Source organism: Balaenoptera acutorostrata, chromosome X (genome assembly GCF_949987535.1).
Source record: "Balaenoptera acutorostrata chromosome X, mBalAcu1.1, whole genome shotgun sequence".
In the NCBI taxonomy this organism is placed as follows: Eukaryota; Metazoa; Chordata; class Mammalia; order Artiodactyla; family Balaenopteridae; genus Balaenoptera; species Balaenoptera acutorostrata.
In genome coordinates this window covers 16744962-16767408 of record NC_080085.1, presented here as the reverse complement: position 1 = coordinate 16767408, position 22447 = coordinate 16744962, and the positions used below count along the sequence as shown (strand labels likewise).

At 40.9% G+C, this 22447-nt stretch overlaps 1 protein-coding gene across 4 annotated transcripts in view; it reads left to right on the top strand.

The window, feature by feature from the left end:
* The window catches only part of SH3KBP1 (SH3 domain containing kinase binding protein 1), a 350137-nt gene that overhangs the window by 117846 nt on the left and 209844 nt on the right, over nucleotides 1-22447 (top strand). For all 4 annotated transcript variants that reach the window (XM_057538746.1, XM_007174679.3, XM_007174678.3 and 1 more), the window contains one exon: nucleotides 15114-15237. In XM_057538746.1, the coding sequence (XP_057394729.1) occupies nucleotides 15129-15237 (109 nt within the window). In that variant the 5' untranslated portion in view covers nucleotides 15114-15128. The remainder of the gene's footprint in view (nucleotides 1-15113; nucleotides 15238-22447) is intronic.

The following is a 22447-nucleotide window of genomic DNA, read 5'->3' as shown; positions in this document are numbered from 1 at the left end:
TAGTGGTTGGACCAACTTTAGGTTCTCACCAACAGTGTATGAGAGTTCCCTTTTTACCACATCCTCGCCAGAACCTGTTGTCCCTTGTCTTCTTGATGATAGCCATTTTGACAGGTGTGAGGTGGTATCTCATTGTGGTTTTGATTTGCATTTCCCCTATGTTAAGCATCTTTTCATGTGTCTATTGGCCATTTTGTTGTCCTCTTTGGAGATATGTCTATTTAGTTCTTCTGCCCATTTTTAGATTGGGTTGTTTACTTTTTTGATATTAAGGTGTACGATCTGTTTGTATATGTTGGAAATTAATCCCTTGTCGGTAACATTGTTTGCAAATATTTTCTCCCAGTCCATAGGTTGTCTTTTCGTTTTGTTTATAGTTTCCTTTGCTGTGCAAAAGCTTTTAAGTTTAATTCAGTCCCGTTTGTTTATTTTTGTTTTTATTTCCATTACTCTAGGAAACTTTACTGAATTCATTGATGAGCTCTAGTAGTTTTCTGGTAGTGTCTTTAGGATTTTCTATGTACAGCATCATGTTATCTGCAAACGGTGACAGTTTTACTTCTTTTCCAATTTGGATTCCTTTTATTTCTTTTTCTTCTCTGATTGCTGTGGCTAGGACTTCCAAAACCATGTTGAATAAAAGTGGTGCGAGTGGGCATCTTGTTCCTGATCTTAGAGGAAATGCTTTCAGCTTTTCACCATTGAGTATGATGTTAGCTGTAGGTTTGTCATTTATGGCCTTTATTATGTTGAGGTATGTTCCCTCTATGCCCACTTTCTGAAGAGTTTTTAATCATAAACGGACATTGAATTTTATCAAGAGCTTTTTCTGCATCTATTGAGATGATATGTTTTTTGCTCTTCAGTTTGTTAATGTGGTGTATCACATAGATTGATTTGTGGATACTGAAAAATTCTTGCATCCCTGGGATAAATCCCACTTGATCATGGTGTATGATCCTTTACGTGTATTGTTGGAGTCAGTTTGCTAGTACTTTGTTGAGGAGTTTTGCATCTGTGTTCATCAGTGATATTGGCCTGTAATTTTCTTTTTTTGTGTGTGTGATATCTTTGTCTGGTTTTGTTATCACTGTGATGGTGTCTTCATAGAATGAGTTCAGAAGTGTTCCTTCCTCTGCAATTTTTTGCAATAGTTTAGGAAGGATAGGTTTTAACTCTTCTCTAAATGTTTGGTAGAATTCACCTGTGAAGCCATCTGGTCCTGGACTTTTGCTTGTTGGGAGTTTTAAAATTACTGATTCAATTTCAGTACTGGTAAGTGGTCTGTTCATATTTTCTGTTTCTTCCTGGTTCAGTCTTGGGAGATCATACCTTTCTAAGAACTTGACCATTTCTTCTAGATTATCCATTTTATTGGCATATAGTTGCTCGTAGTAGTCTCTTATGATCCTTTGACTCTCTGTGACGTTGGTTGTAACTTCTTTTACATTTCTTATTTTATTGATTTGGGCCTTTTCCCTTTTTTTTTCTTGATGAGTCTGGCTAAAGGTTTATCAATCTTGTTTATCTTTTCAGAGAACCAGCTTTTAGTTTTATTGATCTTTTCTCTTGTTTTTAAACTCTCTCTTTCATTTATTTCTGTTCTGATCTTTATGATTTCTTTCCTTCTACTAACTTTGGGTTTTGTTTGTTCTTCTTTCTCTAGTTGCTTTAGGTATAAGGTTAGGTTGTTTATTGGAGATTTTTGTTGTTTATGAGGTAAGCTTGTTTTGCTATAAACTTCCCTCTTAGAACTGCTTTTGCTGTGTCCCATAGAGTTTGGATCATTGTGTTTTCATTTTCATTTGTCTCTAGGTATTTTTTTGAATCCCTCTTTGATTTCTTCACTGATCCATTGGTTGTTTAGTAGCATATTGTTTAGCCTCCACATGTTTATGTTTTTGCAGTTTTTTTCTTGTAGTTGATTTCTAGCCTCATAGTGTTGTGGTCTGAAAAGATGCTTTTTTGCTGATAAAAGCATGCTTTTTTTGCTGATATGATTTCAGTTTTCTTAAATTTACCAAGGCTTGCTTTGTGGCCCAGCATGTGATCTATCCTGGAGAATGTTCCATGTGCACTTGAAAATAATGTGTATTCTGCTGCTTTAGGATGGAATACTCTATACATATGAATTAAGTCCATATAGTCTAATGTGTCATTTAAGGCCTGTGTTTCCTTATTGATTTTCTCTCTGGACCATTATCTACCATCCTTCTTTGTCTCTTGTAACAATCTTTATTTTAAAGTCTGTTTTGTCTAAGTATTGCTACTCTGGCTTTCTTTCGACTTCTATTTGCATGCGATATCTTTTTCCATCCCCTCACTTCAGTCTGTATGTGTCTCTAGATCTGAAGTGAGTCTCTTGTAGGCAGCAAATATATGGGTCTTGTTTTTGTATCCATTCAGCCAGTCTGTGTCTTTTGGTTGGAGCAATTAGGCCATTTCCTTTTAAGGTAATTATCGGTATGTACGTTCCTATTGCCATTTTGTTAATTGTTTTGGATTTGTTTTTGTAGGTTTTTTCCCCCCTCTTTGTTTTTTGTTCTCTTCTCTTGTGATTTGATGACTATCTTTACTGTTATATTTGGATTCCTCTTTCTTTTTTGTGTGCACGTCTATTATAGATTTTTGTTTTGCAGTTACCATGAGGTTTTTGTATAGGAGTCTATATTTTTATGCACTAGTTTTAAGTTGTTGATCTCTTAATTTCTGAGACCTTTTAGATACCCTGCATTTGTACTCTCCTCCCCTCACGATTACTACTTTTGATTTTATATTTTACATATGATTGTTCTGTGTATCCCTTAACTGCTTATTGTGGATACACGATTTTACTACTTTTGTCTTTTAACCTCCCTACTAGCTTTGTGTGTGGATAATATCCTACCTTTATTGTTTGTTTGCCTTTGCCAGTCAACTTTTCCGTTTTGTAATTTTCTTGTTTCTAGTTGTGGCCTTTTCTTTTCTGCCTAGAGAAGTTCCTTTAGCATTTGTTGTAAAGCTGGTTTGGTGGTGCTGGATTCTTTTAGCTTTTGCTTGTCTGTAAAGCTTTTGATTTCTCCATCAAATCTGAATGAGAGCCTTGCTGGGTAGAGTATTCTTGGTTGTAGGTTTTTCTCTTTCATCACTTTAAGTATATTGTGCCACTTCCTTCTGGTCTGCAGAGTTTCTGCTGAAAAATCAGCTGATAGCCTTGTGGGAGTTCCCTTGTATGTTATTTGTTGCTTTCCCTTGTTGCTTTTAATATTCTCTCTTTATCTTTAATGTTTGTTATTTTGATTACAATGTGTCGTGGTGTATTCCTTGGTGGGTTAATCCTGTATGGTACTCTGTGCTTCCTGGCCTTGGGTGACTGTTTCCTTCTCCAGGTTTTGGACGTTTTCAGCTATTATCTCTTCAAATATTTTCTCAGGCCCTTTCTCTCTCTCTTATCCTTCTGGGACCCCTATAATGTGAATATTAGTGCGCTTGATATTGTCTCAGAGGTCTCTTAAACTGTCCTCATTCTTTTCATTCTTTTTTTCTATTTCCTGTTCACCAGCAGTGATTTCCACCACTCTTTCTTCTAGCTCACTGATCTGTTCTTCTGCCTCATTTAATCTACTGTTGATTCCTTCTAGGGTATTTTTCATTTTAGTTTTTTGTATTCTTTAATTCTGTTTGGTTTTTCTTTATATTTTGTAATTCTTTGTTAAAAACTTCTAATTTCTTGCTCTGTGCATCCATTCTCCTCCCGAGTTCTTTGATCATCTTTATGATCATTACTCTGAAGTCTTTCTCAGGTAGATTGCCTTGTATTTTTCCATTAGATTATTAGTCTTTAGACTAATAGAAGTAGTCTTTAGAGTAAAGACTGTGGTCTGTTCATATTTTTTTTTTAAAGACTACTTTAAAGTAGTCTTTAAAGTAGTCTTTAGACTAATAGAAGTTTAGACTAATAGAAGTGGTTGTGACTGTAAAAATTAACATTCAGCTAGATGCATGTACTGTTTTCATTTATATCTGACACACAGTAGGTACTCAAATAATGGTTAAAAGAATGATAGAGCTAATGATAATGGCTAACATTTATTGAGTGCCTGCTGGCCAAGATTTATTGAGTGTCTGGGGATGAAAGATGAGTGAGACCTATTTCTTACCCCTGGGGCACTTAGAAAGTAGCTGAGAGAGAGACTTTTGGACTCATACAGTGGTCAGTGCTGTGGCCAGGAATCCAACAAAGGGCCACAGACGCACAGGCTCTTAATCATCATCAAAGCTGTTAAAAAGATGACGGAAAAAAAAGATGGAAGAAATGGCTGTTGGACCTTGGATGTCCCTTCTTCTTTTTTTCTTCAAGAGCGAGCTGTTTACCTAGCAAAACACCCAATAATTTATGTGTTGCAGATAGTACTGCTTCATGGAGTAGGTATGATGCTATCAGAAACATTTAAAATTTTTTCTGGAAGAGATTGATGGAGAAAGTGCCCACTCCTTGGGGAGCTCAATTTGACATTGTTTAATTAACCTTTTTGAGTATAATTAACCAATCCCAAACTGTTTAACTCTTGTCACTTGAACTCTGGGCACCAAAGCAGAATGTATTCTCCCCATGATAAAACTACAAGAAAGGGGCTTCCCTGGTGGCGCAGTGGTTGAGAATCTGCCTGCTAATGCAGGGGACACGGGTTCGAGCCCTGGTCTGGGAAGATCCCACATGCCACGGAGCAGCTGGGCCCGTGAGCCACAATTGCTGAGCCTGCGCGTCTGGAGCCTGTGCCCCGCGACGGGAGGGGCCGCGATAGAGAAAGGCCCGCGCACCGCGATGAAGAGCGGTCCCCGCACCGCGATGAAGAGTGGCCCCCGCTTGCCGCAACTGGAGAAAGCCCTCGCACGAACCGAAGACCCAACACAGCCAAAAATAAATAAATAAATAAATAAAATCAAGTAAAAAAAAAAAAAAAACTTTGAAAAAAAAAAAAAAAAACTACAAGAAAGATTTAATATCGCCTCTTTATATGCATTTTATTTGTCTTTATCGGTTGTTGTCATGCCATTAATTATAATTATATTTCCATAATATTGAATTTTGTATGAAATAATTGAAAAAACAATTGATTATTGGGCCTGGCATGATTTCTCCCACATCTTAACTTTCCTGTGTCCCCTTCTTGATGAAATATGTGGACTGAAGAGCTTTCTTTAAAGCTTTGTATCTGTTCATATATACTGCTCTCACTGTGACTGGTTATGTTGGGATCTTTCAAGTTAGCAGTGGAAATGATATAACCAAAGTATATTAGGGGGCAGTGTTAACTTATCCCTTGTTTGCAGAAAAAGTAGCAGTCAATAGTCTAATGATTGGGAAATACTAAACACATTTTAATTATTAATTTTTAAGTCAGTTAAAATTTTGTATAGTTAACACAGGCGCATGGTACCAATTAAAAGGGACAAAACATGTTTTCCCTGTCTCTCAGCCACCCTGTTTCCCCCTCTGAAGGCAGCCTCAGTTATCAGTTTGTTGTTCTGTATTACACAATGAGGCATGCATACAAACTCACACAAATGCTTGCATACATTATTAGGCTTTTTACCTAGTAACATGTCTCGGTGTATATTCTTATTGGCACTTATGGACCAGCCTCATTCTTGGAGAGAGTTGCATGGTGTGGATTCATGGAACCAGTTCTCTACTGACACACGTTTACATTCTTTCAGTCTTTTGCTAAGTTAAGCAATGCTGTAACCATTAATCTTGTACATATGCCACTTTGCACATGTGCAAGTGTATTTGCAGTTTAAATTCCTAGAAGTGGAAATACTGAGTCAAAAGGTGTAGGCATTTAAATTTCTGATAGATAATTGCCACATTGCTTCCCACAGAGGTTGTACCAATTTATACATCAGTTTATACTCTCAGTGGAAAGTATGAGTGGGTATCTTTCTTTACATCATTGCCAACATTATATTACCAATTTTTTTGATTGTTGCCGATATGACAGATAAAAACTATATCTTGCATCAGTAGGACTAAGAAATCCACTGGGTATCAGAGAGGTCCATTGAGAAACTTTATGATATTTAATATCAAGAAAAAAAGGTATCTCGTAATTAAGAAGTTATTTACATCCCTCTCTATGTAGACTGTCAACTTCTGGAGAGTTTTGTGCTTGCTGTTCTCTGTATCTCTCATACTTATTCTCTGTGTGAGTACCAGTTGTATGCCAGGCACTGTGCTACATGCTGTGTAAACATTCTAACACAGAAGGTGTAAATGCTACAATTTTCATTTAAGAAAATAGCCAAAAGGATTCAGGGTCGTTCTCTGTAGTGAGTACTGCACACATATGGTCAGATGAATCCCACTGTAATTTGCATTTCTCTTATGAGCGTGGTTAAGCATCTTTTCACGTGTTTGAGTCATTTTTTTTTTCTATGAATTGTCCTTTGCTATTTTTTGTTGGGTTATTGATCTCTTTGCTGATACTTTGTGGAAAGAGGTCTGTCTTTATAACAGGCAATATTCTCATGCTTTGACTTTTGTCTTTCTTGATAAACTTTTTTTTTCTATGTTGTATTTATAGTTTTCTGTAATTCATCAACCCTTTCTTTTGTGGCTTCTGGATTCTGTGTCAGTGTCAAAGAGTCTTTCCCACTATGAGATTGTAAAATCTTTCTCTCATGTTTTCTTCTAGTGTTTTTAAGGTTTACTTTTTAAATGAGTAAATTTATTTTGAATATCTAATATTCATAGTCTAAAAAGAAATGGTATTGCTTGTTTAAAACCATGAGGCACTGTGTGAATTTTCTTACTCTATCTTCTTCCTACCACTCTTAAGCCAGATCTGCATCCTCTTAGGTGAGAAGTTGATTGTGATCCAGTGAGCACCAGTTGTATCATTGTAGGGATGATACAGATTTCCATGTTGTCATAGCTTTGGGCTGAATTGAAATACTCCCCCTTGCCTGTAGATAGCTATCTTGCCCATAACACTCTGCGAAATTGGCCATTCATTTGACAAATATTTAAGTGCTCACTAAAGCATGTACAAACAGTTGGTTAGTATTGATACCCTTTGATCGAATGGTAATAATCTAGCTGTTTAGCAGGGCATGGGCGTATATAAAGGCATTGACTGTCATCAGGTAATTGTGTCTTACATCAGGAAGCTATGTCATCTCTTCGGAACATGAAGGTAGCTGGTCTTATATTTGTCCGGAATCTAGCACTGGCTGAGCTCTTTGCAGCATTCATTCCCATCCTGCAGGTCAAGGGCCTCTTGCCTGGGCTTGTGCTATTGGTGATTCTTGGGAGATAATACTACAAATACATGATAGTGTAGATAATGCAGTTGAAGATTTACATGGAGACATAACAATAGGTATCCTGTTACTTTAAAAAAAATTAGTTTTTGAGCTGAAAATATCTTAGGTGTCTTTATGATGATATGTCAGAGCACTTTTCTAAGTGGCAATGAAATTTGGAAATGTAAGAAAGCCATTGTGATATGAGACATCAATGTGGTTTCACTATGTACTTTTCAGGGGAAGTTATGAAATATTTCAAGCATTGGAAAAAGACAGAAACTGAATAACAAATACCAGTGTGCTCACCACTCTGCTTTATCATATCCTCATATTTTGCCATATTTACTTCAGATATTTTATATACATTTTCTTTACAATTCTCTCTAATGAACTTGGTGCATTTTGTGGTTCAGCAGCATGGGTATTTCAAAAAATATTGTGATAATGAGATGTATTTTTTTAAAGAAATGGAGTCTTACAGATAGAGCTGAAGCTCCCTCGGTGTCTACTATTACTTTCAGGATACTTGCCGTGTCTTCCCAGGTGTTTTGAGACTGACTAGCCTATTGTGAAGGGAGCCAAATGCTGGGAAAGCACAGTCTCTGCGAGCAGGGAATGTTCATGGGGTGGCTGCTTCTTAAACTTGCCTTTTGTGTGTGGAGCGGGCAGAAAGATATCATGCATGTGTGTGGCGGGGGTGGGCGTGGCGATGTGCTCTCCCAGGATTCTGTATCTATTCAAAACTCTCTTGATCAGTAGATTTGGGGTAAGGGTTTGTTTTTAGTGACTTCCTTTTATCTCCTGCCAATGGTAATTTTGCAGAAAGATTTTCCATGAACTAGTGTAGGGGGCACTAGTACTAGTGATCCCACACCCACATCTAGCTCTAAAGGAAACCTTACCCTTCAGAAAGAAACAGACCATGTTTGAGGGCAGGCTGACAAACGATGCGTCTTTTCCCCGCCCTGCGTCAGCCCTGAGCTTTAGGGGACCCTGCCCAGCCTCACTCTAATGCCGAGGGAAGCCCGGGACCAGCATTTCTTGCTGGTCAGGGCAGCACCGAGCTCCCCTGGTATTAGTGGCACCAGCCTGCTCTGTGTGCCTGTATTCTTGGTGGCAGGAGAGAAGGAATTGTTGTGAGATGTGAGGAAAGCAGCTGAGGTGGAGGGGAAGGGCGCCTTGGAGGGAGCCGAGCCACTCAGCTGAGTGTGTCAATTAGATGAGATGCCCCTTGGTTCACCTACTTGGTAGGGTGCATCTGGCATGTTCTGACCATTTATCCCCTTAATATTGATCCCAGAAGGCTTTCCACCCCCTGAGATGAATATTAAAACACCCAAGCACTAGCTTTTCCGGTTTTTGACCTCCTAGGATGAAATATTAGCACATTTCGATTGAAAAGAATCTGTATTCTTCTGGTTTACGCATTTATGTTGTTCTTTTTACATTGAAATAGCATACAGTGAAGTGCAGAGATCTTAGAAATACAGCTCAATGAATTTTTAGGTGTTTGTACACCTGTGCAAACCATCACCCAGACCAAACTGTAGAACATTTTCATCCTCCCAGCAGGTTGTCTTGTACCCCTCCCAGTCAGTACCTTCCCAAGGGTAACTGCTATTCTGAGATCGCTCACCACTGATTAGTTCTGCCTGTTGTTAAACTTCACATAAATGGAATTGTACAGTATGTGATCTCTTGGGTCTGGCTTCTTTCACTCAGCATTCTGACTGTGAACATTCATCTGTGTTATTAGGTGTATATCTTTTTTTTTTTTGTAGCACTTACTATTTAATGATGACATTAATAATGACAATAAGTAATCAATTTGTATACTACTCTCCAATTCACTCTAATCCTGAAGACACCTCTGTGATGGTGCCAAAGCATTTAGCATTAGACTTCTTTTAGGGATGACAAAAGAGCTGCTTAGAGGCTTTCACTGTTGCCCGCAAGGTCACTCACCTGATAAATGATGATGCCAGGACTAGTTCTGGTTTTTTGACTCACAGCAGTGCTCTTTCCGTCCACTCTGATACCTCTGTCTTAACTTGTGTCAAGGTTGGTAGAAAACATAAAGGGTGAGAGGAGGGAGGGGCCCCCCAACCAGACCTTCACTGATGTTTTACTGTGTAGTATTTTGGTTAATTGAAAGAAGTTAAGGTTCAGCTGAGCCAACCCTCTAGCACCTGTATAGTATGTAACGGATGGGGGAGGGAGAGGCAAAGAGGTAGCTGACTGGGCTTGGCTACCAGCCACATCCAGGCAATTCCGCTGATCAGAAAACAGACGATGCTAGTTTAGCTCCAGTTGTGTACAAATTATGCCTTTGCCCAGTGAGGCTGCCGTTTGCAGGCTGCTAAATGTGTCACAGAGAATTTTTGCTAGAGTGGCATTATTGGAGCTTCTTGGCCTCCAGGTGTGGGTAAGCCATCTCAGACTCTGATCAGCATACTGCTTTGGAAAGCAGAAATGGTGTGAATTCCCCCCTCCTTTCACTCGGGGGGTCCTTGTGACAACAGCTTGAGTGTCATTGGAGCATCGATAGTTTATTGATGGCCTCAGTTTTACTGTACAAGCCGAGTTTCCATTGTTAAGGCATTAGATTTGAGATAAACTGGGTTTCCTTTACCTCCTAAAGAGGTTTGCTGATACCCCGACTATTCTGTTGTGTTTTAAAGCAAGTAGAATCATTGCTGATTTATATATGTGGGCAGGTATGAATTTCTGTAAGCCCCCGTGGCCCACAATTCTGGACCAGGGTGTAGTCTCTACCACTGAGATAGTAGGATCCATGTTCTTAACAAATGGTTAAAAGTCTAGGCCTTGTGGTCAGAAAGCTGAGACTGAGGGTTGAGGGCAAGGAATGCTCATACCCAGGAAGTCTAGAGTCCCATGACCTGGATCAGAACCTCGGAGAGCTCCAGGTACAGGGATGCTGGCAGCTGTAGGCAGGCAGGAGTCACTGCACTGCCAAGTCCACCCTCTTTTGCAGCAAAGAGCTTTTTTGTGTGGATGATACAGGTCTTCAAGGATTTCAGCGTTTGTACTTGTGGACTTATGGATAAAGCAATAAATTAGATTCTTTAGATGTGGAGGAAAGTGAAATTTTCCACTGGAGCCACCAGTGGGGTGATTTTGACTCTCCCTGCTGTAGCCATGACACTGGTTCTTCCTGGGAGGTGAGGTGTAAACAGGAGAGCTCTGCCTAGAAGGCCCGCAGCTGGGTCCCATGGCCTGCCCTGCCCCCTACTAGCCTTGTAGCCTTTTGATGATCTTGCATCCTCTCTGACTGAGTCTCATGATTCTTGTGTGCAAAAATATATCAGTCTAGAAAAATCAGGATTTCTTTCAGTAACAAAATGACAGTGTTATTGTGAGGAGCAAGCGAAAAAAGATCTGTTAAAGCACTTTAATTTATATAAGCCCTTGCCTGTGTAAGGTTGTGTCATTACCGGCATCGTCACCTATTTTTGGAGCCTACCAATAGGAGTCCATGGCATCAGATGTCTGTGAACATCAGGGTGTTCAAAAAATGCACTCCTACCTTGCGTTTGCATGGTAATTGGTACCCTGGGGTCAGCATGTATGTCAGATAGTTTGAGCCAGAAGTGAGTACACAGGGACATGTGGCTTGCTGTGCAATTTGAAAACTTTTTGAAGGAAAGAGCTTGCCCTGTGGTCTTTTGGAAGTAACTGGAGGGTTTCAGTAGGAAAGTGACAAGAGCAGACAGTTGTTTTAGGAAAGTGTCCCTTGAGGCAGTGTGGAGGTTGAGAGGGGAGGGGAGGGACTGGAGGCCGGCAGGACTTGGGGGGAGGAGTGGTTAAGAGATGAGCTCTGAAGCTAGACAGGTTGAGTTCCAATTCTGGCGCCTACTTGTTTGACCTCGGACAGGTTTCCTTAGCTCTCTGTGACTTGGCGTGTGCATCTGTGAATAGGGCTGTTATGCAGGTTAAAAGTTGCAATCCAGGTGCAGCTCTCAGAGGAAGCTTTGGCACATGGCAAGCTCTCAAATGTAAGCTGGTATTCATGTGTATTTTTTATTGTGGTAAAAATATATCTATAACATAAAATTTGCCATTTTAACCATTTTTTTTTAATTTTTATTTATTTATTTATTTATTTATTTATTTTTGGCTGTGCTGGGTCTTCGGTTCGTGCGAGGGCTTTCTCTAGTTGCGGCAAGTGGGGGCCACTCTTCATCGCGGTGCGGGGACCGCTCTTCATCGCGGTGCGCGGGCCTTTCACTATCGCGGCCCCTCCCGTTGCGGGGCACAGGCTCCAGACGCGCAGGCTCAGCAGCTGTGGCTCATGGGCCCAGCTGCTCCGTGGCATGTGGGATCTTCCCAGACCAGGGCTCGAACCCGTGTCTCCTGCATTAGCAGGCAGATTCTCAACCCCTGCGCCACCAGGGAAGCCCCATTTTAACCATTTAAAAGTACAATTCAGTGGCATTAATTACCTTCACAATGTTGTGCAACCGTCACCACTGTACGTTTCCAAAACTTTTCATCACCCCAAACAGAAACTCCATAACCATTAAACATTAACTCTCATCCCCTCATCCCCTTACTCCCTGGTAACCTCTAGTCAATTTCTGCCTCTATGATTTTGCCTATTCTAGGTGCCTCATATACGTGGAATAAGACAATATTTGTCCTTTTGTGTCTGGCTTATTTCACTTAGCATGATGTTTTCTAGGTTCATTCGTGTTGTAGCATTATCAAAATTTTATTCCTTTTTAAGGCTGAACAGTATCCTATTGTATGTGTATACCACATCTTGTTTATCTGTTCATCTGTTGATGGACACTTGGGTTGTTTCTACTTTTTGGCTATTGTGAATAATGCTGCAGTAAATGTTGGCATACAAGTATCTGTTTAGGTCCTGCTTTCAACTCTTTGGGGTATATACCTGGGAGTGGAATTGCTGGGTCATACAGTAATTCTGTGTTTAACTTTTTGAGGAACCATCATACTGTTTTCCACAGTGGCTGCACCATTTTACATTCCCACCAGCAATGTACAAGGGTTCCAGTTTCCCCACGTCCTCATCAACACTTGTTTTCCTTTACAAAAAAGAAAAAGAAAAAGAAAAAACCTAGCCATCTTAGTGGGAATGAAGGGGTATATCGTTGCGGTTTTGATTTGCATTTCCCTAGTGAATGATTTGAACATCTTGGCATGTGCTTATTGGCCATTTGTATATTTTCTTTGGAGAAATGTCTATTCAGGTTCCTTGCCTGGTACTCATGTTTTTAAGGCAGCTTGGGAGGAAGAAGAGAAACAGATTGAGGAAGTAGATAGAGCCCAACTGGGTGGCTGGTTAGATATGAAGGTTAACACTGAGTTTTCCAGCCTGGGTAAGTGGGTTGATGATGGGCTGTCAAGCAAGATAGCTCCCGTCTCTCCCAGAGAAGGGGCCGGTTGGAGGGCCGATGTTGGGTTTGGGTGGGACTGCGTTGAGCCTGGTGTACCTGGGGGTTGGGCAGATGGAGAGTCTGCAGGATGCACCGCCATGCCTACGTGTCTGATTGGTTTCTTTGGAAAAATGCAGGGCATATTTTAAGTTTTCTCCTCCCTGCTTGAATCTAACAAGCAACTTAAGAAATTAGGTCATCATGAGGCTTATGTATCTGGCAAATGGGAACAATCATTGGGGGGACAACAGAATCTGAAACTTATGAACCAACCTCTCTCCTGTTGCTGGTTTCTCAGCCCTTAAGCACCTGCATGATGAGATCAGTCCTTCAAAGCTCACGGTTGCTGCTCTGAAGCCTTGGGTGTGAACATTCTTGACAACCGTGGCTTCTCAGCCCTTCTCCAGTGACCACCCCAGTCTGTCAAACATCTGCACCCCCTCACCCCTGCCTAACTGCATGCCATTCGTGGTTAGTGCTAAGCAAGTGCTTACCATGTCACCTGCAACCCACTGAATTTCTCTGAATTACTCCTTGGCAAAATTGGATGTTGTATCACTGTGTTATGTTGTGTCTAGGTGGGAAATTTGTGTTTGCACAGCCATACCCACCCTACAGTGGAGAGTGATGTTTGAGCAACTGCTCTACCCCCAAAGAAGCAACCACTGGGGAATGAGGCCCCATGGTGCTTTGTTCACTTCTAGAGCCATAGCAGGCTGGCAGCCATCACTAAGAAAGCACCCTTTCATGCGGCTCAGGCTGGCAATGTTTGCAGATTGTCCCCTGATGCCATCTGCCTGTGAGGCTGCAGAAACCCCCAGCAACTGCTGTTCTAGCAGGTGCCGGGGCTGCTGAGGTGGGAGTGCGTGTACATACACACGCATGCACACCGCTTTGTGCTGGGTTGGCCTGGGGCGCCAGCTGAAACTCTCAACCCAGCAGAGCACCAACCGCAGTTGCTGGTTTCCGGTGAGGCCCTCATGAGGGAGAGAGGGCGAGGCTGTTGTGAACAGAGCCAGCAATCGGGGAATTGGATATGGTAACTAACGCTCGGGTGTGTAGGAAGCTGCCAGGCAGTGGCTATGTTTTGACAAGCTTTTGTTCTGTTTTTTTCCACCTCTGCCCAGGCCAAATTGTGGCCTCCCACCGAATTTTCCATCTTCATGTCCATTCATAGAAGGACCCATGTCCAATTCTTGTCCCAGGCTCTTTCTAGAGAACACATCTCTCATCTTTGAGCCCTTCCTGCCACCCAGCCGTGCTTTGGCTCTAGCTTTCTCTTTTTCCCAAGTCAGTGTGATCATGGATGCAGACAAGCCCAGAACCCCCCCTGCCCAGATCTGCACTTTGTGAGTTACTGTCATTTCCGGCTATTAATGCTTTTGAAAAAAATTATGTAAATTATTCGAATATCAATCATTTGAAATAATTGTATCAGGCATCAGGTTTTAAAAATCCAGATCTTAATGGAGCTTTGATAAGAGACCACCTAGTGTAAACTTTTTCTGTAAAGGGCCAGGTATTTTTGGCTTGGATGTCTGTTCCAACTACTCAACTCTGCCGTTGTAGCATCAAAGCAGCCATAGGAAATACCTAAACGAAATGAAGGGGATTGTGTTATAATGAAACTTTATTTACAAAAACACGTGGTGGGCTTAGTTTGCCAACCCCTGGCTTAGAATGATAGTCTTTATTTTATTATCTTTTATATTTTTCTCTCTCAGGGATTAAAAAGCCAGAGGAACTTGGTAACTGTAAATGAACTTCAATCATCCTCTTTTGGGTTTAGCATAATTGTGAGCACAATGGTGATTTGGGAATATACTTCTTTAAACCCCTGTTGGGAAGAATAGAAACCAGAAGGCCTTTGAGGGGCGATTCTGCTTGGCCAAAGATTGTCATTGTTCAAAAAATAGTACAGGCTGTCATTTGGAGCTGTATGGTGGCCTTTTTGATCCCTTGGAATGACCATAGTCACAGAAGGTTGCATTGTATTGGATATTATTACATTTTATAGGACCAGGTGCTTGTCTAATAAATGTAAGGAAAACAAAATACAACATATAGGAAATGGTGTTTTTAAAACGTTTTGCTGACAGGGAGATCGGCTCGGTGTTTTGTGACCACCTAGAGGGGTGGGATAGGGAGGGTGGGAGGGAGCCGCAAGAGGGAGGGGATATGGGGACATATGTATACGTATAGCTGATTCACTTTGTTATACAGCAGAAACTAACACACCATTGTAAAGCAATTATACTCCAATAAAGATGTTAAAATAAAATAAAATGTTATGCTGAGTTGAGGTCACTATAGTTCATTTCCAGAAAGCTGAAGCTTAACATAGTCAGAGACATTCTAAAATGTTAAACTACAATCTTGTTTTCCTTTTCTCTGTCCTTACAGGAAATAAAGAAAGAGATGAAGAAAGACCCTCTCTCCAGCAAAGCTCCAGAAAAGCCCATGCACGAAGTGTCCAGTGGAAATGCATTGCTGTCTTCTGAAACAATTCTAAGAACCAACAAGAGAGGTATGGCAAAGAAGAAAGAGCCCCTCCCCACACACAAACCCAAACTGGAAACTTCTGGGTGAACTGTATCAAATTTTGCATTGCTGGAAAATTGAATGGCGTTTTCCCTTTTGGTTTTGATTTTTGTATAAATTTTGGGTGCATACACACTCACACACACGGCAAGTAACGATACAATAACTATACTAAAGGGAACTAATAAAAAAATTTTTTTGACAGTGGGAAAGTAGACTAAATTTGTAAACGATTTTTCTAGGACTTTAGCTTTCGCTTTCGTATCTATTTTTTTGGCTGAAAGGTGACTTCAGAGAACACTGTGGTGCCAGCTGAGCCGGGCACGTCTGGCCACGCTCTCTTTTTAATGTAAGGACAGGCTTTAGCAGGGTCTTTCTCTCTCTAACTGCTGGGCTCCGCTTTGTCTCTCTCAGTTTAAGAGGCAGTATTTACAGAGATATAGCTCATCCATCCATCTGTCTAACCAGGAAACCTTTCACCAGCTTGTTTCCCCCTTCTTAGGCCTCAAGGCAGATTTTTCAGGTATCAGTTTGTTGGAGTTTTGTTTTCTCCCCTATCTGCCCTTTGTGACATTGTTGTGTGAAATGGTAGGAGAGATTCTATAAGATGGCAGAGACAACCCGACTCAATTTTATACTAAAATGGAAACTGGATTGCCTCAGTTTCTCCTGAGCCCACCCTCCCCATGGGCCAGGCCGGGTGCACACTAAGCACGCCCGAGGTAGGTTAGCTTTCAGCTGCAGGCTTTTCAGGGGCTTATTACTTCCTTAAAGAGAAACATAGAGCTGTTCAAAAGCAGGAGCCGGAAATGTATTAGCAAAGAGTTCCATTAAAAAGAAAAAAAAAAGGCAAGTTTACATAACCACAGGGAAGAACAGCTAATCTTTCATCAATTTTAGACGGCATAAGAATTTGTCCAATAAACTGTCCATTGATCATAGTGCTTGAGACTTCAGCTTTGTGTCTCTCTTCCTTCCTGCTTCTTCCTCTACCCCCTCCAGCTGCCCTCGGTTACATTTCCTTTTTTGAATTATTCAGATGAAATATTGGCTGGAGGCCCACGCTGTTTAGCAGCTATAGGATTTTCTTTCTTTTCTTGTTTTTTTTTTTTAAACCCCATCCTGCCAATGGAGGGGATTTCCCATTTTAAGAATTTAGGCCTACCTAGCTCTAAAACTATAGTCATCCCCCAGAGCACCTCCTGCATTCTTGCAAATAGGTTCCAGAACTCCTGAGGCCTGCCCTTATTGGACTTGGAGAGCTAGAGTTCCCTTGCTGATCTGAGCCTCTCCCGTTTCTCCTGATGCTGCTTGGGTCAGTGGGCCGAGGAATGGCATACATGTAGACCAGCGGCAAGGCCTCTCTGGCCAGCCTTGTTTTTGTAAAGCAAATAAGAGAATTAAGGTAATTCATTAATTTAACAAGATAAGGAATTAATTAAGTTAAGGAATTAAGGTGATTATCCAGATAAGTTCGATAAAATTACCTGAGAGCTTTAAATCAAGGAAGGAATCGAACTTTTTAGATAATTGTCTCTTTACAACGAAAAATCTGACCTTTGAGGTCCCCTACAGAATTTTTCATTAACCAGAAAATGGCATTAAAGGGACCGGCTTACTGACTTAATGTTTTCTTTCTAAGCCTCCACCTTAGGCCTACAGCCTGATTATGACCAACTTCTTACTCTTAGGTCATAATCTGCCAGTGGCTCTGAGACCATAGCACATGGGGGCGTCCTGTAAATATGAAACACATAACAAACCATCTTCATTCTGTCCCAGGCTTCATACTGACCCCCGGGTCACCTGGGCCACACATAAATTTCCAGTTGAAGGGAAGAATTGTGTACCAGGGCCAGTGCCGTCTTTGGCCCCGCCCCCACCCACCAGAGCTAACAATATCCTACTGCTCCTTATAATAAACAGCAGGCTGGATTGATTGGCCTTGTCAGGCCACATAAATAGTTCATTGTGCTGAGCTCAAAAGCTACATTTTTTTCCCACCCCAAATCAATGAAAAACCACTTTTTCTCCCCGTTAAAACAAGGATCAGAGGCTAAATCTGTGGGATGATTCTAGTTACTTGTTAACACTTCCGTCCAACTAATTTTTCAAGTTTTATGAGTTATCATAAATGACCGAAGCCTCCTCCTTCCCTTTGTTTCCATCAGGCTTTGTCCCTAGAAATCTCTTGGATGTTTTTGTCTGTTGCTGTTGTTATGGAGGGAAGTTGCTTTCAGAGTTTAGTAACAGGCTAATTTGATTCACTAACATGGGATTTTCTTATAGTATATGAGTCCACCTTGTGATTCAGCCTTGGACCCTGTGTGAATTTGGTAGAATTAACACAGGTTCTTTTTCTTCATCTTTATCAAAGATGAGATGACTGTTCACTTTATATGGGCCATATCATTTGATGCAGGCTTAGCAGTGGTTTAATAAAGAAAGATTGAAGTCTATTTCTATGAAAAGTCTGAAATTGAACCATTTCATTGTGTCCTGAACTTGAGATACACTGAGCTGAAGAAGTTTGCCCAATTGTGTCCAGCGATTTTTGCGTTGGGGCCGTGCCTCACTTTGCAGCAGGGGTGAATGGGTTGTAGTAGTTCACAGTGTGGGATGAGCTCGCCCTCCCCAGGCACCTGCATAAGGTCAAAAGATATTCTACATTTGAAGGAAGCTATTCATAGCCTTGAGAAAAGGCCAGGACCATGGAAACATTAGTTTGGGGACCGATTCGTTTCAGTTTTCAGCTTTAACCTTTGCAAATGTCTACAGAGTTGATTTAGGGAGGTACTGGAATGACTCCACAGGCTTTTTATTTGAGAAAAAAGATGTGACTGAAATTGAGAGAGAGAGAGAGAGAGAGAGAGAGAGAGAGAGCAGATCATCCAATTGGCTTGGCAGCCATCAGCTATATATTCCAGACATTAGCACTGTTAAGGACAGTTGTGTCTGCTCTCACCCTTGGCCACTTCTCTGGGCTTTACCCAAGTCACAGTGAAGGAGCTTCCTGGTTAAGACAAGCTTTCCCCAAGGCTTAAGAGGTCATTTTTTTAATTTAAACTTGCAGCATGGATGTTGTATATCCTAAAGTTATCCCAGACTCCAGAATGTTGACAAATTGCAGCCAGAAAATCTAAAATTTTTTCTTAGAGCCAGAAGTCATTCTCATGAACCAGAAAGAAAAAGATTGTCTGTTTCCTTCTGAGAATGATTTATTCTTTTGTTTCTTCTATCATTGAACCTATATAAGAGAGTGATGGGCCCTTCTAAATTGGAACTTTGCTATATGGAAGATTTTTTTTTTAAGATATTCATACCTCGAATTTCAAACCAAAATTGAACAGAATAGGTACTTTGGCAGTTAACAGCAAATACAATAAATATATCCTTAAAAATGAGCAAGGAGGATTTTGTTCATTTGAATATGGGCTCTTTTCTACTTGAAGTAAAATGGAATAAAAAAATATTTTGATTTCATCCTTATAAGGGTTCCCCAGTCAACTTTATCCATGTGATAGGTTAAGTGTCCAGGATGGAATCAATACCCTGCTGGCCTGTGTGAGGATCAGCTTCTATTTCAGGGCTGTAGTTTCCCACTTTTTGCACTGTTAGCAGACCTCATGGGGAAGCTGCCTCTCTCTGAACCCCTCCTGCTGCCTATAATTTTGGACGTTATTCCTTACTCACTTTGGGGTCGGTACTAACAGACATTCAATTACACATGTTTACTGTGTGCCTACTATGGCCCTGGCCCTGTGCTTCGTGCTGGGGCAGATAGAAAAACTAGAAAACACCAGCTGGTCCTGCCTCTAAGCAGTTCCAATCTATTGTATCACTTGGGAAATGTTGAGAAAGTGCTGCACATTCCTTATATCATTTTTCTGGCAAGGTGGGGATATGTCTCTTATTTACTTCTGTCATTCTGAATGTGAAGCCACTCCGCGTGTTTCTGGTTGGCTTTATATGTCCTTGTTTCTATTTCCAGTTTATCATGAATTCAGTGTTTGGTAAGTCTCTATTGTATTTTGCACATTTATTATTCTTTGCTACTATTATTATTATTGTTGTTGTTGTTATGCTCTCCTGATATACAATGTATTTTATAATCATCTTTTTAAGTCGCTCTGCTACTCTGGCATCTGCCTTCTGAAAGATAATCTGCTTTTACCATCTTTATTTAAGGTTTGTTATGCATTTGCATTTTACTGCCACTTCCAGAGATTAGTGCTGAAAGATCTGATGGCTTAAAGGATATTATTTGTAACAGGTATAGCACTGATGCTACGAGATAAGATTCAAGTTGAGATAGGGGAGAGTTGCTCTCTAAGTTGGTATGTGGATATGACTGTGATTGTAGAACTTGACTCTTTGGGGCTCATTTCTCGTGTATTTAGTCCTTCAGACGGGTTTAATTCAAAAGTTTTCCTTGACAGAGAGACCAACAGCTGCTCTGCCTCTGGTGACACATTGTTGCTTTAAAAGTTAGTGCAGAAATTCTCCAGAATTCATTTTGTGTGTTGATGGGTGATACATACATGCCCCTCAACATACTATGGGCCTAGTGTTTGCGCACAGAAGGGCTCTCCATCTTGGTCTGCTGCCTGTAGCTGTCAGAAGAATTTTACCTACTGTTTATCTTTCTTTCTCTCATAGTTTCAGCACTTGTCATTCAATCCCTAAACACATCTGGCCATAGTGACCTCCCTCCCTTGACTGTACTGAAGGGGAAACGTTTGTTCGAGCTTTCATGTCTTTAGCATTTACTTAGCAACTTGGAATAATATCCTTGAGATATCCATTGGCCTGTTCATCAGAACGTGAGTGAGTGAGTGTGTGCGTGTGTACATAAATGTGCACGTGCTGCCGTGGCACTCTTGTGTTGCCTCAGAGACAGTGGCATGGATCTTGATAGGCTGTGGGCTCTTTGTTTGAAATGAAACTAAACAAAAGATGGAAAAAGTATGTCCTTGATAAAGAAAATGTCAACCACTTTGGTTTTCTAGTGCTTTGTTGTTTAAGGTAGATGTGAGATCTGGGGATTTGTTTCTAGAAACAAGACTTTTTTCCTTTCACATTTCTTTTTGGAGAAGCAAATGTGAGTTACCTCCAGTTAACTAGGAATCGGAAAATGTGGTGTGTTGGGTCAGATTTTTCTTCAAGTTTCCAAATCATCTGTCATTTTTACCTAGATTGCTGGCTTTTATGGACAGATAGAAGAGTAAGAGTTAAGAGAAGGCATTACTATTGTGTGGAAGCTCTTGGCTATCACCTGAGCTGTTCTTTCCCATGGGAAGATAAAAATAAAGCCTGCCATCTGGCAGTGAACGTGGATGAATATCATATATAGTCATTCAATAATATATATGCCTGTGTGAATGTATCTGTATGTGCTTTTATGGTTTTTTGGGGGGTTTTTTTTGCACCCGTGGGCCTTCATTCTTGAAAGTTTGAGAGTAAAGGGGCCATAAAGAGGTCTTGTACAGTAAATGATCCTTGGCTGCATTTCTGACATGTTTTATTAGGAGCCTGTGTTAGGACCAGTAATCGATGTTAGAGTATGTTGCCCTTGTCCATTTTCTTATCTGAGTAGTACTGCCTGTTGGGCTTAGGGGTGGTTGTGAAATGGGTGGAAAGAAGCCATTCTAGAGGGATGTTGCTTTCATATTTTTTCTGTAATTTTTAGTGTGTGGGTCATTGACAAAATTGTTTTTAGAATTTTTCTTCTATTATATTTACCTCCTTTTAATCTCTGTGTCTTAATAATAAGCCATTAACGGTGGAGTCATGAGTGTCGCGTGGAATAATGATTTAGACTTCCACCCAAGTCCACCCAGAGGACCATCCCTGAAGTGGTTTTGTGATGGTGGCTCCACCTGGTGGCTCTCCTAGGAAACTCCTCCTCCTCCCCACCTTTTCTTTCTACCGGGGAGAGTCTTGGGCAGGATGCCTTTGGTTCCTCTGATTTAGTGTTCTCAGTCCATGCAATTCCATCTCAGACCCACGGCCTCTCACATTATACACATGTTCTCTTTAGCTCCTTTCCTTTCTCTTCTAATGTTTGCTCCTTGAACTCATAGAATCTGTTTCTCCATCCTTGTTCCATCTGTTTTACCCCTACTGACCAGGATCATTGTTGATAAGCATAAAAAAAAAGACTCCTATAGGCACGACTCTAGGTATAGATATTAATTTGGACACAATAAAGAATTACACTAAAATCCATGTTGGTAAGCCATGGTCTCCTCCTTAATAGCTCCAAGTACCCCTAACTACTTCCTCACTTCTTGTTGAACCCAGTTTTCCTCAAAGGAGCAGTATTTTATTACTGATGTTGTTTTCAGTTGTCAGCAGGTGGTGAAATAAAGAGCCAACTGACTTTGCTGGCTTCATTATCGTTTGTCACTTCTCTACAGGATGCTCCTTCCTGCTTAGGCACGGGCTGCCCCCCTGCCCCCCTCTGGGTATGCCACCGAGCATAAGTGTTCTTGATAAATAAATTTGTTTCTTCTTTAATTTCATTGTTTAAAATTTTTTTTACTTGATGACATTGCAGATGTGCCTTGTTTTAGCTACATTATGGGTTAGTCTGGGAACTTAATCACCACTTATGACTTTGTTTCTATGGGAAAAAGATTTGGAGTTCTAAACACTGTGCATAGTGCATAACCCACTTGTAAATCTGACTTGATTTTTTATTTTGTTTTTATATCGCTGGCATAAAGCCTTAGGTACCTTTTAAAAGTCAGAGAGTCCATATAAGTGGGGATAACTGAAGTTTTCTCATGTCGTAGAGGAGTTTATGATTCACATGGTGCAGAATGCTGGAATTGTACAAGCTCTGTGCAGTACACCAGGCTCCAAGGATAGCTCTGGGTTCAGCCACATTGCACCATTGTACGTAGTGCTTATTTTCACAAGTCCTGAGTTGGACCTTGGTGTGCCCAAGTTTGTATGTATAAGGCATGTTGTAATAAAAGAGGGTGCTGTTGTATATTTCCATCTACTGCAGAGGAGACCATGCAACAAGCTCAGATAGATGTTGATCAGCATTTCCCAGCGCATGTTGTGCAGAATTGTAGCCCTATAAAATATTCCACAAAAGGGGGAGAAAGAGAGAGAGAAAGTTGGCTGTCTGGACAAATAACTTTTGGGTACAGCTGCACGCACTAGCACCCTCTTAGAGACTAACA